Source organism: Sinohyriopsis cumingii, chromosome 2 (assembly GCF_028554795.1).
Source record: "Sinohyriopsis cumingii isolate HCF-2022 chromosome 2, ASM2855479v2, whole genome shotgun sequence".
NCBI classification, from domain to species: Eukaryota; Metazoa; Mollusca; class Bivalvia; order Unionida; family Unionidae; genus Sinohyriopsis; species Sinohyriopsis cumingii.
The window spans coordinates 104,653,761-104,668,924 of record NC_142962.1 but is presented as its reverse complement, the minus strand read 5'-3'; the positions used below and the strand labels follow the sequence as shown (position 1 = coordinate 104,668,924).

At 37.1% G+C, this 15,164-nt stretch overlaps 1 protein-coding gene across 1 annotated transcript in view; it reads left to right on the top strand.

The window, feature by feature from the left end:
* The first annotated feature begins 2,051 nt into the window (after positions 1-2,051).
* Positions 2,052-15,164, top strand: part of LOC149805535 (uncharacterized) — a 49,946-nt gene continuing 36,833 nt past the window's right edge. Inside the window, exons 1-4 of the mRNA XM_089934319.1 lie at positions 2,052-2,198; positions 3,552-3,678; positions 4,108-4,193; positions 13,260-13,400. Of these exons, the coding sequence (XP_089790445.1) occupies positions 2,052-2,198; positions 3,552-3,678; positions 4,108-4,193; positions 13,260-13,400 (501 nt within the window). The remainder of the gene's footprint in view (positions 2,199-3,551; positions 3,679-4,107; positions 4,194-13,259; positions 13,401-15,164) is intronic.

The following is a 15,164-nucleotide window of genomic DNA, read 5'->3' as shown; positions in this document are numbered from 1 at the left end:
AGGGCATATATAAACCCAAAGGCCCTTTTCAGGGCCACCCACATTTCTCGAAAAGAGATCGACTTTCAATTGCCTACCCCATTTTTTTATTTTTTTTATTTTTTAAAAAAACAAAAAAATAGGGACCCATCAGGTCGGGACCGTATTAAAATAGGGTCCCGACCCTGTTCCATTTCCCCTAGTCCCTAGACAGGCCCAAACTCTATTCCCATGTTAAATTCCCCTTGTCCCAAGAATTGCTTTTTATCTCCCATGTTAAATTTATCTTGTCGCTCAACAGGCCCAAGATATATTCCCATGTTAATTTCCCATTGTCGCTAAAGTGGCCCAGGGGTTTTCTCCATGTTGAATTCCCCTTGTCGCTAGAGTGGCCCAGGGTTTTTCTCCATGTTAAATTTCCCTTGTCGCTAGAGTGGCCCAAGGGGTTCTGTAATGCTAATTCCCATTGTCGCTAGCGTGGCCCACTTCACTACTTGTGAATGAGAAAGTCTTTGTGTTGTGATCAGAATGGCCTCAGGTTTATCATCATTCATCTGCAGCTTGTTACATGTCATCCATGATTTCACATCAGAAAAGCGCCTCTCTACACCTTGGATGATAGCATCAACTTAAGTTATGTGGCTAGATTTGTATATTTGGGTGTCATCAGCGTACAATTGGTGAGTTGTTGTTGTAGGGTTTAACGCCATTTTTCAGCACACGATAGGCTATACATGGCGGCCAGTATTAATGGTGGAGGAAGAACCCAGGAAAACCCCGGAAAGAACCACCGACCCACGAGAAGCTACTGGCAAGCTTTCTCACATACCTACATTAGCCGAATCCGAGACTCGAACCCACGCAGACAGAGGTGAGATGGCAGTGATCCGTAACGGAGAGCGCTTTAGACCACTCCGCCACTCGGGGCCCCTACAATTGGTGAGACACTGGATAATGATATATGACACTTGAGAGCGGCTGAGTGCATAGAATGAATAGAACAGGTCCAAGAACAGACACCTGTGTAACACCACAACATAGATCAACTGGGCTGGAGTGTATTCCATTTGCAGACACAATTTCTGTCCTGTTGCCCAAGTAGGACTTGAACCACAGTAAGGCTGTATCATGAAAGCCAAATACATGCTGCAGATGGTGAAGTAATATAGCATGGTCTATTGTGTCAAATGCTGCAGACAAATCAAGGAGGATGAGAAATGTAATCTTTCCGCTATCCAAAGCAGAGAGAATGTCATTAACTACTTTTAGAAGAGTAGTTTCAGTACTGTGGCATGGGCGATATGCAGATTGTACATTGCTGAAAAGACTATTTAATTCAGATAAGATACAAGCTGGGATAGAACAACCTTTTCTAAGATTTTTTTATATGAATGGGAGATTAGAAGCTGGGCGGTAGTTCTTTAAATCGTTATGGTCTAGTGTTGGTTTCTTCAGCTCAGGCTTTACAATGGCAGTTTTGAAAAATGATGGGAATTCCCCTGATGAGAGAGAGGTATTAATAACATCAGCTAGTGAAGGCAATATTGGATATAAGAACTCAAGCAGCAGTGATGTTGGAATTGGATCAAGTTCACATGAGTTATTTAAAGTACAAGGCATGGATGCTTAAGTTGGCGTGTGTTATTTTTGTGTAAGCATTCAGAATAGTTGTTGGTCTTAAGGACAGTTTCATCACACTCTTGGCTAGAGAAATTTATTTTGGATACTAAAACATGAAAAATGTTTCAGTAAAGTTTGCTTGACAAAGTATGAACAACATGCGGTTGACATAAGTATGAGCAAGTGAAACTTCTGAAAACCGTGAAGGATAATGTCACGCGCTCTAACGCACACACACACACACACACACACACACACACACACACAGTGACCAAACTTTAAGAATCATGTGACATCGACAATACATGTGTAAAGGTCACGTTATTTTCGGCGTGACGTGATTGCTTTGATGCAATTGTTTCCATGACGTCACGTCATAGCTACCATCAAGAACACGCATACGTCGGATGCATTTATATCATCGGAAATGGTCTTTATAAAGTTTTAACAAGATGGCCTTTCCTGGAAGGCTCAGAGATGCAGTGGCCTCTGTCTCCCACTGCTGCTTTGAGGATGATGTTGATGATTATGATGATGAAGAAGATAATTATGATGATGATGTGGAATGGTATGGAACACCAGAACCAGCTATATTCCAGGTTCGTGCCAACTCAAGTATTGTTATATTGTTAAATGTACTTGACGGGGTGGTTTGGTTAGTTGATCGGAGCAGTCTGGCCTATATCGATGTTCCATGAAGGTCGTGAGTTCTTGCTTTCCTTCTTTGTCCTTGTACGAGCGAACACAAGCAATTTTAATATATCCTCTATCCTCTTTTAGTTTGCAGTTTTAAAGAATAAACTGTGGCTTAACGTGGTGTAGTCAAATCGGAAGATTTTCATATCGAAGAAAAGAAAAGTTTTAGCTTCCTCACTAACGTAAATGATTATGGCATATGTTAAAACACTAACGCTGCATGAAACTTTGTTTTATGTTGGATTTCACTTGTTGTTACATTCAACATTTGTTCCAACCTTAAATGCATTGTGACTGGTGTTCTTCACTTCAAAACAGCATTGCTTTGTAGTCTCTATATCTTTCAGTGACGTGTAGATGATCTTTAGGACCCCTTCTGCGTTTCTGTTCAATATGGTAATTTGACGTGTGTGTGCCTCTTTCTTTTACCGTTAAGAGTCTAGGGCGTCAACATACAAATTATACATTTTAAAACCGATGGCTGTCCAACCATTTGATAAAGTTCACTTGGAGCTTATGGAGAGAAGTCAATGGCAAAAATAGATTTTGGTCTGATGCTCATGGAATTATGGTCCAGTACATATCTTTTTGCGTTCTAAAACTATACAAAGCCTATCTGTTTATATGACTTGCTGTTTGTACAATGCTTGTATTGCCTGTGCTTGAGTTATTCTATGATTCCCCGTCAAATTAAGAGTTTCTTTCTTTATTCATATGGATGATCATTGACAGTTGTGAATAGTATCCATATTTATCATGATGTTTGACTCATGTTACAGTCCCGACTTTACATCCTAGCATTATATAAGCAGTGTCTCCTCTTGTACGAAATAGCTTGGAGATCCACCCTGCCTTTGCTTACTGTGCACCGTGTTGCCCTGGTAATGAAACCATTTTGCAAGTTCAACCAATAAACTTTATGTTGATTTGCTTCAAACAAATTAACATTTAATTCATATAAATTAAACTGCTTTAAGAGTTGTCTAGAAGTCATGCAGTTATAGTTGTTCTATGAAAATAAAGAAATACCAATGGCATTGTGTTAGGATACAATTACTGTTCCCTGAAAAGTGCTTTTATCCCGCATGAAGTGCACTTAGCGAGACATTACACACTGCCCGGTTAGTTTGGTTTTTTTTGTAAATAGACAACGTCGACAAGAAACGGCGGCACACACAATCTTTACATTGATGGATAACTTTATTTTACCATCTGAAGTAACTCGGATGTTGTTTCTATTTATTCTTCTCTTGCAGTTGTTTGAACCCGTTGCCACATTCTCGGTGAGAGCGTTTGATGAAAGAGAATTTGCAAGTACCCATATACGCATGAGAAAGAAGCGTACGTGCAAGATTCTAAAAAGGAAGAATGATGCAACTGCAGGTACTAGATTTATTCACAATCAGTGTCAATGTGCATTTGATTAATTTTCATTAAAAAAAAAACAATAGGTGTATCAGTCATTAATCGGAATATGTCACATTTCTTAGAACAGGGAACATTGTATTTCTGTCTTGTCATAGCTAAAATTCATGTATGTGCCAAAGTAAGTTAAAACAGAAAGAAGCATTGTCTTTCAAGATTGGTGGTCTAGCGTCATGGAGTGGGAATGAAATATCTGATCATAGATGACCAATAGACTCGTCCAAAACAAAATGTTGGTACGAATGAGGGATGCACAACAATTTAGTCAATTCATTCGCGATAATTTAGTCGTTAAAGATATGTATCCTAAAAATATACAGGCTCATTGTATCACTATATATGTTGAAACCATTCTGTCTAGCAATATTTACCCATGTTCTGTTTTAGTTTCTGGATGTGCACATGCTAAAAAAGCCATCAATTACACTGCCATGAAGAAGGGCTTGCAGCAACAGGCGTTTGGACAATGCACAGTAAGTAGGTTCTACTGTGTTAATCAGTGGTTCTGAACCCACCAGTGGTAAAACTTATCAAACTGTAGAAACTGGATCGTGAGGCTAAAAAAAAAAAGTTTTTTTTTAGAGTTGCAACCAAGAAAGTTTGGGAACCACTGGTGCAAGTGCTGTAGACCCAAAACTCGGTTTTGTAGTTAAACTTATTTTTTCCATTTAATTTATTCCTTGCCATTCGTATGGTTCATGTTTATTAGTCTTATTTTCAGCTGTACTTTTTCTGTTTCTCACAATTTTTATTTGACTTGTTTAATGTAGCTTAGTTACGCTTTTGTCCGTTATCACAAATGACATGGATGTTTCTTACCACTTTGAGCACATTCTTGATTATGTGGGGGTTGCATTTAAAACAAAGTTTTTGTAAAACTTGAATTTTGTTTTTAAAAATTAGTTTTTTCTGAGAGAATACAGCTTATCAAAACTGATTAAGATAAAGTAGTTTTAAATTCAAGAACATTTTGTTTATCTATTTTCCAGAAAATTAATGTCGCGCATTAGAAAGAAAATAACAAGAGAATCTCATCGCTAAACTTGTCTGCCAAGTTCTCGTTGTCTCGTGTGGGTATTGTGTAAATTCGTAAATAAAAACTCTGCATGGAGAAAAATTGCTTGAGTTTACAGTTCAATTACAGCATGTTTAGAGTCCAACAAAATAATTCCAAAACATGGCCTCATTACATTGTTGTGATGTCTTGCTTAGGTCAATCAAATAAATGTTTTAACATAAGTTTTTGCAGAATGTAAAATTGCCCATGCTCGTTGAAATATTTCAGTCAAGAAATCTTCAGGTTTCAAGGTCGTAGTTTTTGCACATTGTTAAATTCTTTACTCTTTTTTTGAATAAATAAATCTTGCATGTAGCCGCTTTCCTATAATGGCTAAATTGAAGAAATCCTTTTTAAAGAACACCGGGACTTATGAAGTTAGGACTTGATTTTGTAAACTTGATCAAAAAACGATAAAAATACCTGACGATCAATGCCTGGCGTTATTCAAAGAACATGGTAATTTATGCGAGAGAAATATAAACCTCGGATGTAGATGCAGAAAAATCAAAAATACTGTGCATCAGAAACACCCCACCTTAACCACCAAAAAAACAAAAACAAACAACAACAAATAAATTGAAATCTATTCGGACTACATCTGCTGTTTCTATTATTAAATAAATGGTAATGATTGACAGATAAAATACCAATGAAAAGAAAAAAGTTTGATGCATTCGCAACTTCTTCGTGAGCCTAAATTTCGTAAATATCCCATGTGGTATCAAAGCAATCTGAGCAAAATCAGATCTTCCCTGTCTTCACGTAGGACAGTGGAGATCTGGCTTAAATCAGACTGATATGAAAGCAGCTATAGGCGTATATTGGATGTATGAATAACAGGATTGTCTTCGATGTTCCAAACTGATAGATCATTAGATTAATTACTGATCAGTCAACACTCACACTGATCATAAAATTCAGTTCCTGTAACATATAATTTTACATTCTACAGTTTCCTTATTTTTTGTTTTAAATTAATAGATTTCATTTAATTTCGAAACTATACACATAAAAGTAATGATCTAAACGAATAGAAAAGTAATATGGCTCAGTTTAACTGTGATCTGAAGTGTTTGTAAAAGGTGAGTCGAATTTCCAACATTGCGAATCCCTTCCTCCACTCCTCCATTCAGAATATCCTCGTGTCTTTTCGATGCGATCCGAATATCTTGGAGTCTCTGACAGTGTGTGTGTGTGTGTGTGTGAGAGAGAGAGAGAGAGAGAGAGAGAGAGAGAGAGAAAATTTGGATTTTAACGTAGCTTTAACAATTTTTCAGTCATATCGCTACGATGTCTGCAGTGTGACAGTTTATAGTGATGTCTAGCACTGAGGCATCATGCTGCAGACATGTAGAATGATGTCCCACCCAGTCACATTATCCTGACACAAGGCCGACCAGTCCTAACACTAACCTCTTAATGCTGAGCGCCAAGCGAGGCAGATGTTTGTACCATTTTTGTAAGTCTTTGGTATGGCTCGGACGGAGATTGAACCCACGACCTACCGGATCCGAGGCGGATGCTCTACTATAACCACTAGAATCTCTGACAGAGACTCGGATGTAATTTGACTGATACTTCTGAAATTGTTAAACTTTTGGCCGTTATTTACTTCATATGCGGTTTTTAGCGTGCGATGGAAAAAGCCGACGATACTTATTTCTTATTGTCCAGAAGGGTAACTCCCTTTGCACAGATTACATAATATTTAAACGAGTTGTGAAGAGCATACCACAAAACCATGCCCGTAATCCACAAGGTTGGTTCACAACTTGCGATTATCATTTTTAACTGCCCATTGTTCATATTGTGTAACAATAACTTCATGATGTCATGTCATCACTAACATCGTAAGCAATAGTTTTATGCTATTAAAACCGAATGATTTCTTAAGTTTTGTATTTTCAAAGTTAAAGGAAAAACATTAAAAATAGAAGTTATGGAATTTTATTTGATCGTGCCCGTTGCTAAGTGTTATTTTCAACACTTAATGTTTTATAGATGTATTTTCTTCTCACATCTTGCCGGATGTTCATCTACCAAAAATATAACTGGGAAATGTTATGAGTGAAGAGAAGAAAGAAGCACAAGTACCATACACCTGAAGTTTACAGATAATTGCCTGAGTTAATTCAGTTGTAAGTTTCTCAGTAATCGCTACAAAAACTGTTAAAATAGTATTACACATCAAGCTCTGCTGAGACTGGAGGCATGGAAAAGAGTTGTGATTGTAGAGACTTGTATTCGCGTCCTAGTTGTGATTATCAAAGTTTCCTAGCATATTAAATAAATCTGAGATAGAAAACAAGTAAAGGAAGTGTGAAAAGTACAATGCGATCGCGATTCTTTCCTGATATCGGTACTACAGTCTGTGTAATCCTTAAAGGGCTGCTGTTTGCTATCTGTGCTTTATTCTACTCTTGGTGTTCATCATCACTGACCAGTGCTTCAATTTGTGCAGCTCAGTGTTTTAGCAATATATGAAAAAATGCCATTGACTTAGAAGTGAATAGATATGTGTATTGTAGAAAAGCTGTCCTTATTATTATTATTATTATTATTATTCAATTTTTTAAACGGTCCTTTTGAAGCCGGGTGTATTACGTCCTGGTCCTTTCTGACCCGTTACTGGCCTTTCTGGACCAGGTCTTTTTTAACCCGGTCCTTTTTCGTACCGGTCCTTTCTGACCCGTTACCATTTCGGATAATTGTTATGCACCCTTTCAACTTTACCGAAATGGACTGCATTATTAATAAAGGCAAGTGAACTTGCTGCAAAGTCAACAATAAAGAAAGTAAATTAAATTAAGTACAAAGATAACAAACAAATGGACACAATATGATATGAACACATTGACTACGTAATAAGCAGGCTGAATAGTTAAGGGAATATCGATACAGGTAAAAATTAACAAGCATACTACCTAATTTCGTCAACTGTCAAAATGTTCTATATATACCAATTCAGACGACAATAGAAAACCCCAAAACATGGAGGCAATATCGCAACATTTTCCCCATGTCGTACAGTATAAGGTGTCAACCCTAAGTTTATTTTTCTTGTCGACCCAAAAACAAATATTAGGTTCGACGTCTTACATTGTAGGACTAATGTACGTTTCCCCCGATCTTTCAACTCGTTTGTGTCTTTAATTGTTTTACGTCATCATTTTCAGGATCATTTAGACGATCGGAAGAAATTCTATAGAAAAACTATTTTGATGTGTTTTAATTTTTCCCACTTACAGTATATAATAGAAAAAAGCGCCCCCCCACCCTTCATCTGGAGTAATGGGCGGTCGGTCTAAAGACCCTAAGACTACCCGAAGACAACACAGAAGTTTCCCAAACACTCTCATCTACATTTTATACATAGGTGTGGTCTGTCATTCCTGTTAATGTTGTGACCCTTGATAGTTGATTATAGTGTTACAAGTCTATGCTCTTAAAATAAGTAACAGAAAAGAGTGAAAGATTTATAAAATTTAACAAATAATTTATTTCCGTTTAATTCAAAGTACAAATGATAGAAAAGAACTTATGTTATTGCAAATTAAATCCCAAAATAATCCATAAATTACAGACACAAGTCCTAATAGTTTAAAGTCCTGAATAAAACTCAGCATTAGTCCAGAGTAAATCCAAAAACTGATGGCAATGATGTGTCTGTTATAACTCCTAGTGTGTTGATGTGCCAACAGTCTTTTATTATATCACAGAAATATAATTCCATGTTTGAATACACTATAAATTCCAGTGAATGTCTCTATCCAAGAACTTAATCAGAGCGCTTTTGTATTTCCATAGAAAATAATCACTTGAATTCAATAATTTGAAGAAATAAAATCCATCCCAACTGTACACAACATAATACAACTTAAAAGTGCCAGATGTTAAAACATGAACGATAAAATCCTCTCAGTTAAACCATTATATATAGTTTTATACTTGACCTCATGTCACAATTAGCATTTTCTATTAAAAAATTTACCTAATGGAAATAACTTTATAGAATGATCCTGATGTTTAGAAAACAATAATCTTGATAATGTATATTTCACTTAGGAAATTCCAAATCCTTGACCAAAATAAACATATTGACTTCTTTTATTAATAATAATGCTTATTAAAACCCCATATATATGGAAAATAATTAAGCTATGTATTCGTTGTTTACAATGATTAAAATAAAAAAGTCAGATTGTGTCAAGTAGAAATGAACTCAATTTTGGACAAGGTTAAGTCCAACATACAATGTTACAATATAATAGTTTGTAATGCAATAAAATAAAATAAAGCTAACTAACAGACAAAGCAAAGTTAATATACCTAACAATGGCAACAAAGATTTTACCCTTCTTGGCTCATAAACCTCCCACCTGAAGTGTCTTAAGTGGGTATTTCTATGGGGACTTGAGTTTGCCTTGCAATGAAAACACTAGATCCTTGGAACGGCAACTTCATTCAACCTGTTGAAGTAGGAATCACTGTTGCCATTGGCTTTCCATTGTTTGCTGAAAGCAGTGGCAAAAACTTATAGGAATGCATTGTCCTTATCCATGGCCTTATTGGTGGAGTTTCTCCACCTTTGTAGGGATATTTCTCTGGGTACATTGAAGGTTTTACTATAGCACATTAAGACCTTTTTAAGGACTATCCGTGGTCATCCTATCTGTAGTTGCCTAGGATTTGAGAGGCCCATCAAGACTAAGTTTTGCTTAAAATGGAGGTCTTGCAATTTTGAGCTCAGCCTTTGCGCTATGAGCTTTTACCAGTGTCATGGGAGTAGCATCAGCCAATTTTAGATCATTAAGTATCCCAGTCCTCAAATATTTTGACAGATTGGTTGGTCCAATGTGGCCATCCAGAGTCCATCACACTGGACATGTCTCCCTTTTGTTCCATAGTGACTAGGCTGGGTCTTTTATCAAATTTAGAGAAATCAGAGCTCAATCTGTCTTGAGATTTTGTCTGTGTGGGGATGAATTGTCTCACCAAGAGAGTGTTAGTAAGTGTCTTGCAAGATACTGAAAGTAAAAACTGCATTGTAAACTTGTCTTTTTCTTTGCCTGAGGAGGACTTTGAACTCTGCAGTGGACTTAGGCAGACTACACTTGTGTACTCCACAGTTGCTCCTTTTCCCTGCTTTGAAACTGCACATGAACCTCTTAAATGTTCAATTTTCTTCTCGATTGGGATTCCCACCCTCATCTGAATTGGTGGACAAATTGGGACTGGTTTCTGGCTCAAGTCCCCATGCACTTGTCAAACCCCACTCTTACCTGTTCACAAGTGCATCAAATTCAGGGCAAGATGCTTATTCAGAGGCAGAGTGACTGATTCTTCATGGTCCATGGTCTCAGGAAGAATTTATCAACAATTTTGGAAATGATGGCAGTACTCTTAGACCTTTAGGGATGTGTCCACCAAATAAGAGGTTGCTAAGGATGGTCTCCTTCCATGTGTCAGTGGTAGTATACTACAGGAGATGAGGAGGCATGCATGCACCTTCTCACTGCATGAAGGTTTGTAACCTCCATCACCTGGCAAATTCCGGAGGAATATTCCTCTGAGACTGCCATAATTTTGGCAAGAAGAACAGTTTGGCAGACCATCTGTCAAGGAAAGGGAAGACAGTTTTTACAGAATGATCATTCCACAAATCTGTAGCAGACTCCTTGTTGCTACTTTAATGAACGGTGGACTTGTTCACCACGTAGCTGAACAACAAGTTCCCTTTTCACATTTCACCACTCCCCGACCAGATGGTCCGGGCATTAGATGCTTTCTGTCTGAAGTGTGATTGTCTGTTCACTTCCTCCTTCCAACCCTTCAGGATGATCCCACAGGTCCTACATGACCAACACAGTTCAGGCACTCCATGCCTTAGGTCATTCTGATAGCGCTTCTGTGGCATCAGCAATCATGGTTCAGTGATCTCCTTGATCTATTGGTTGACCATCCGGGACCTTACCTCAGAGGAATGACCTCTTAACATGGTGTCTCTACTACACAATAGTCCACAGGTTCTCCATCTTCATGCTTGGCTCATCTCAGACAATCTCTTTGCAAAGAAAAGTTGTCAGTCAGAGTTGCCAAGTGCATCATTCAGTACAGTAGAATGTCAACATCTAAGGTGTGTGATGCCATATGGAGAATTTTTTGTGATTGGGTTAGTAGAAAACAATGCTCAGTTTCTACTTTTATGGGCTATCGAGCATCCCTTTCAACACTCTATAGTTTTCAAAATTCCCTGCCAGCAGGACAGATTCTCCCCTAATAGTAAAGACCTTATCAGGTATTTTGAATGGCAAAGACCACTGTCTTGCCTAAATGGAATCTCTCTTATGTCTTGTGGTTTTTAAATACCACTTCTCCCATATGTACGTTTGGGTGAAGCTTCCTTTGAGAACCTTATCCTGATCATGCTTGGCACCTTAGTGTTTTCAAGACAAATGGGCAAGATTCATGCCCTATCCATAGAGAAGGGATGTGTCAAGTTCATTGGGTATTTTATGTCAGTTTCTTTTATTTGCCAACCAGGTCATTTAGGAAAACACCAGCTTCCTTCAGTTGCACCACTCTTGATTCAGATCCTGTGCCACATCTGCATGATGGATGACCAGGATAGACTCTTATATCCAGTTAAGGCCTTATGGTTTTATTAGGCAGCCTCTAAAGGGAGAAGGAAGCATCTATTCCTCCTCTATTAAAGGTTCAGCTGATGTTTCAGCTTAAATCCTTTCTCTGTACTAGATTACATTAATTATCATTTGAGCTTAAAAGTCCCTTACTAATTTGAATCTCCCTTTCATTTTTAAATTACTGATAAAACTCATGAGGATGCCTGATGGGCCAGTGTAATTCATTCATCTTTGGAAGATATGATGAAAGGTGCATTTTGGCACTGTCACCTTATTTTTCCCTTCTTTTGCCTCTGCTTGTTAGCTCTTCTGTGAGGGTGTGTATTCCTTTGTTTGTTTTTTATTCATCAGTTGTGGGATCATCATTCCCCTTCAAAGCTGACAAATTCAGCTATGCAATAACAACAGTTATGTTATTACCGATATTAAAATGTAGTTTTTGGTGGATAAAACTGACTTTAATGGTATAAAATTTGCCTGCTGCTATTGCCTGATTTCCTCTTTTCATCCTGCACTGATGTTTCCTACTCAGTTAGGCTGCTCCCTCAAAATAATAAAAAGACACCATAATGCATGCTTAGTATGTGTAGGATTCTCAGGCAGGGGTGGTACAGTGTTCTGAAAGCTTCTGGTTCACTGTAATGGGAGGACAACATTTTCATCATTTGGGTAGGGTATTTGCCACCTGGAAAAGTACTAGTTGTGCAGTAGCAACAGTTAAGTATTACATAATTAAAATTAGTTGCACACCTCCAGAAACTACATTTCAAGTGTTGAAGCATTCCAGTCATTTCTTTCATTTCTTAGATCTTTCCTTTCAGTCAATGGAGAAATCATGTTACCTGAATTGTAGGCTGCTAGCTGTACAGCTGATCTTCTAAGGCAGAAATAGGACTGGCCAAATTCTGGTTAATAATGTGTAGTACTCACTCAGCATATATTTGTAACATTTGTTTTTTTTATGTTGTTTACCTGTTATTATGATACGATTCAGTTAGGATCTTTGCTGCATGGAATATGTACACGATGAAAGAATAATGCAGCAGGACTGCACTATGTACTTTTTGTAAGCAATATCAGTCTGATATGTAATAGTTTTGAATGAGCAGTACACGTAATTGTCATGATCTTCAGCCTTTTTTGTAGCAGTGCCAAATTCAGCACCAAATACAATCATACGTTGAGAAAAGAATTAACATAAAATATGTGTTAAACTGTGTGCTTAAGCGGAGACATAGATATATATCACTTAATTGGAATGGGTTGTTCCAGAGTCACTTAGCCATCTTCTGATTGGATGACACAGTTATTGATTTTGTAAACATTCACATTCAGTAAATTAAACTAAGCTGTTTCCATGTATAAACATTAAAGTCTTACTCAGTATTTAAGATCACAGAGTACCAACTTTCTTTCTTGGTAACACATGTTTTTCCCTATGTTGAATGGTAAACTTAACTTACATGGCATTAACCCTGCTTATTTTGATTGGTGGCTCCATGTAGAAGGCATCAACTCAGCTCTGAAGGGTTTAATTATCGAGCCAGTATCTGAATTCATGTGTCTGAAGTCTTTCGAAAGGCAAATTGTACAGTATACATAAAGTTCCATGCATTGGGGAGTACAATATGCTAGCCTGGGCAGTTATAATTCATTTTTTGAGCAAGTGAAATTTCATTCTTTTAGCCAAAGTTTTTGGTAGCATTGTTTGACAGTTTACTTTACATCATCCACAGCGCTAATTGATTGAAATTGGAATGGTTACCCCCAATTGCATAGTTGTGTAAATGCTTTTGCAGTGTACAAATCAGATACACTTTCTTTTGCTATTACAGGGATGTGCCAATGAAGTATTAAGCTCCTTGAAGACTGGCCTGGTCTGTAATGACATCACAAATGAGGACACTGGGTCTGACAATTTGCTTTTTATGTCAGAGACCACCACCATATATGTCTGTCTGCAGTGTGGATTGCAGGTAATTACATGTACTGAAAAATGATGCTAAACTATTATAACCTAATGTAGTGGATATCAGGTAATCATGATAAATTGATACTAAGTTATTATAACCTAGTGGAGTGGATATCTGTAATTACTACAAAATGATGCTAAATTTGTATGACCTAATGGAATGGATATCAGGTAATTACTACAAAATGATACTAAATTATTATGACCTAGTCGAGTGGATATCAGGTAATTTCTATAAAAATGATACCGAATTAGTATAACCTAGCGAAGTAATTGCAGTATATATCATTTTCAGATACAATTTTTAGCTGGCCAAACCTATCACATAGCCACATCTGGTACGGTCATGTGCATTTGACATAAGGCAACGCGAGTGACCTACACTTCTTACATGAATAGAACATTTGTCATCATAGATCGCCGCAGATAGCAGTAAACAATAATATGCCAGCACACAAGTATAAGAGTTGAAATGTACATTTTCATCAAGTATTTTTAACAATAAATGAGTATCTATTGCTTTATGTTACTGCATCGTGACTCTCATCTAAACTCCACCCCCACCCCACACCCCACCCCTTATGCCTGCATGGTAATGAATAATCCAAAAATAAACAAGTTAACTAATGTGACCCTAAGTACAGATGTCAAACATTTAAAAATTTGTTTGAACCTTTCTTCACAAAAATACTGTGTTCATGACAATCACTTAAAAGTTGCCCTACGTTGATTGTGCATGCATTAAATATTGGCGTGGAAAACCCCAGATTTGACTTCCTGAAAAAGGTATATATGAATCTGCTGTTTCTACTTGGCAGAATTCATTGAGACTTTGGATTGTCCATTTTCCCCCAAAGTCCCCTTTGGTTTATTTGAATTATAGTGGCAATAATTCTCCTAAATAAATGATAACAGCGGTATCTGAATTTCACTCAAAGACTTCTTATGATTTCTAGTTGGTCATAAACGAGATTGGTGTAAGCCTGACCTCCAGTATGGCCACCAGAATGATAATGTGGAAAATCTTATTATCACTACTTAGTGTAGATGCCTGGTCATATCAACATTGTGCTTTTACTGAAAGACATCTTATGATGTATGGTTGATTCCAAATGGAAATGTTATACATCTGATGTCTTGAAAATCTTGTTGTTGTTGCTCCTCCAAAATGCAGTGTCATATCAATGTGGGGTTTTCATTGGCAGACTTCTTGTCATATTTTGTTGATTCTAAATTAAAATGGTGATGTTCTGCCATCCAATATGGCTACCATGGTTGCCATCTTGAAAATCATATTAGACATTTTGCCACAAGGTTTTCATCAGAAGAGTTCTTATTGTGTCTAGTTAGTGCTAAATTAAAATGATAAGATTGACACTCAGTATGGCCACTGTGGTGTCCATTTTGAAGATATTGTTTTTTATTCCTCTCCCAAATGGATTTTTCAATCAACATAGGGTTGGTCTTAAATGAAAAAAGGTATCAGTTGTACATCCTGTATGGCTGCCCTGAAAATTTTGGTGTCATTACTCTCCTTGAATGGATGGTCATATTGATTCAAAATAGTGGTCAACATCATGTATGTTCAAGAAAATATGTTTAGTTTTAGTTTTGCAATTAAGATTTCATTTAGTTTTTCTAGTGGTCTTAAAGATTACTGTAAAATGGTGAAGTGATTAACATTTAGAGATTATGTTCCCCCAACAATGGTAGCACACCAAGCTTTTGTCAAAACAAACCTGATGTTTTCTCCATATGTAAAGAGTTC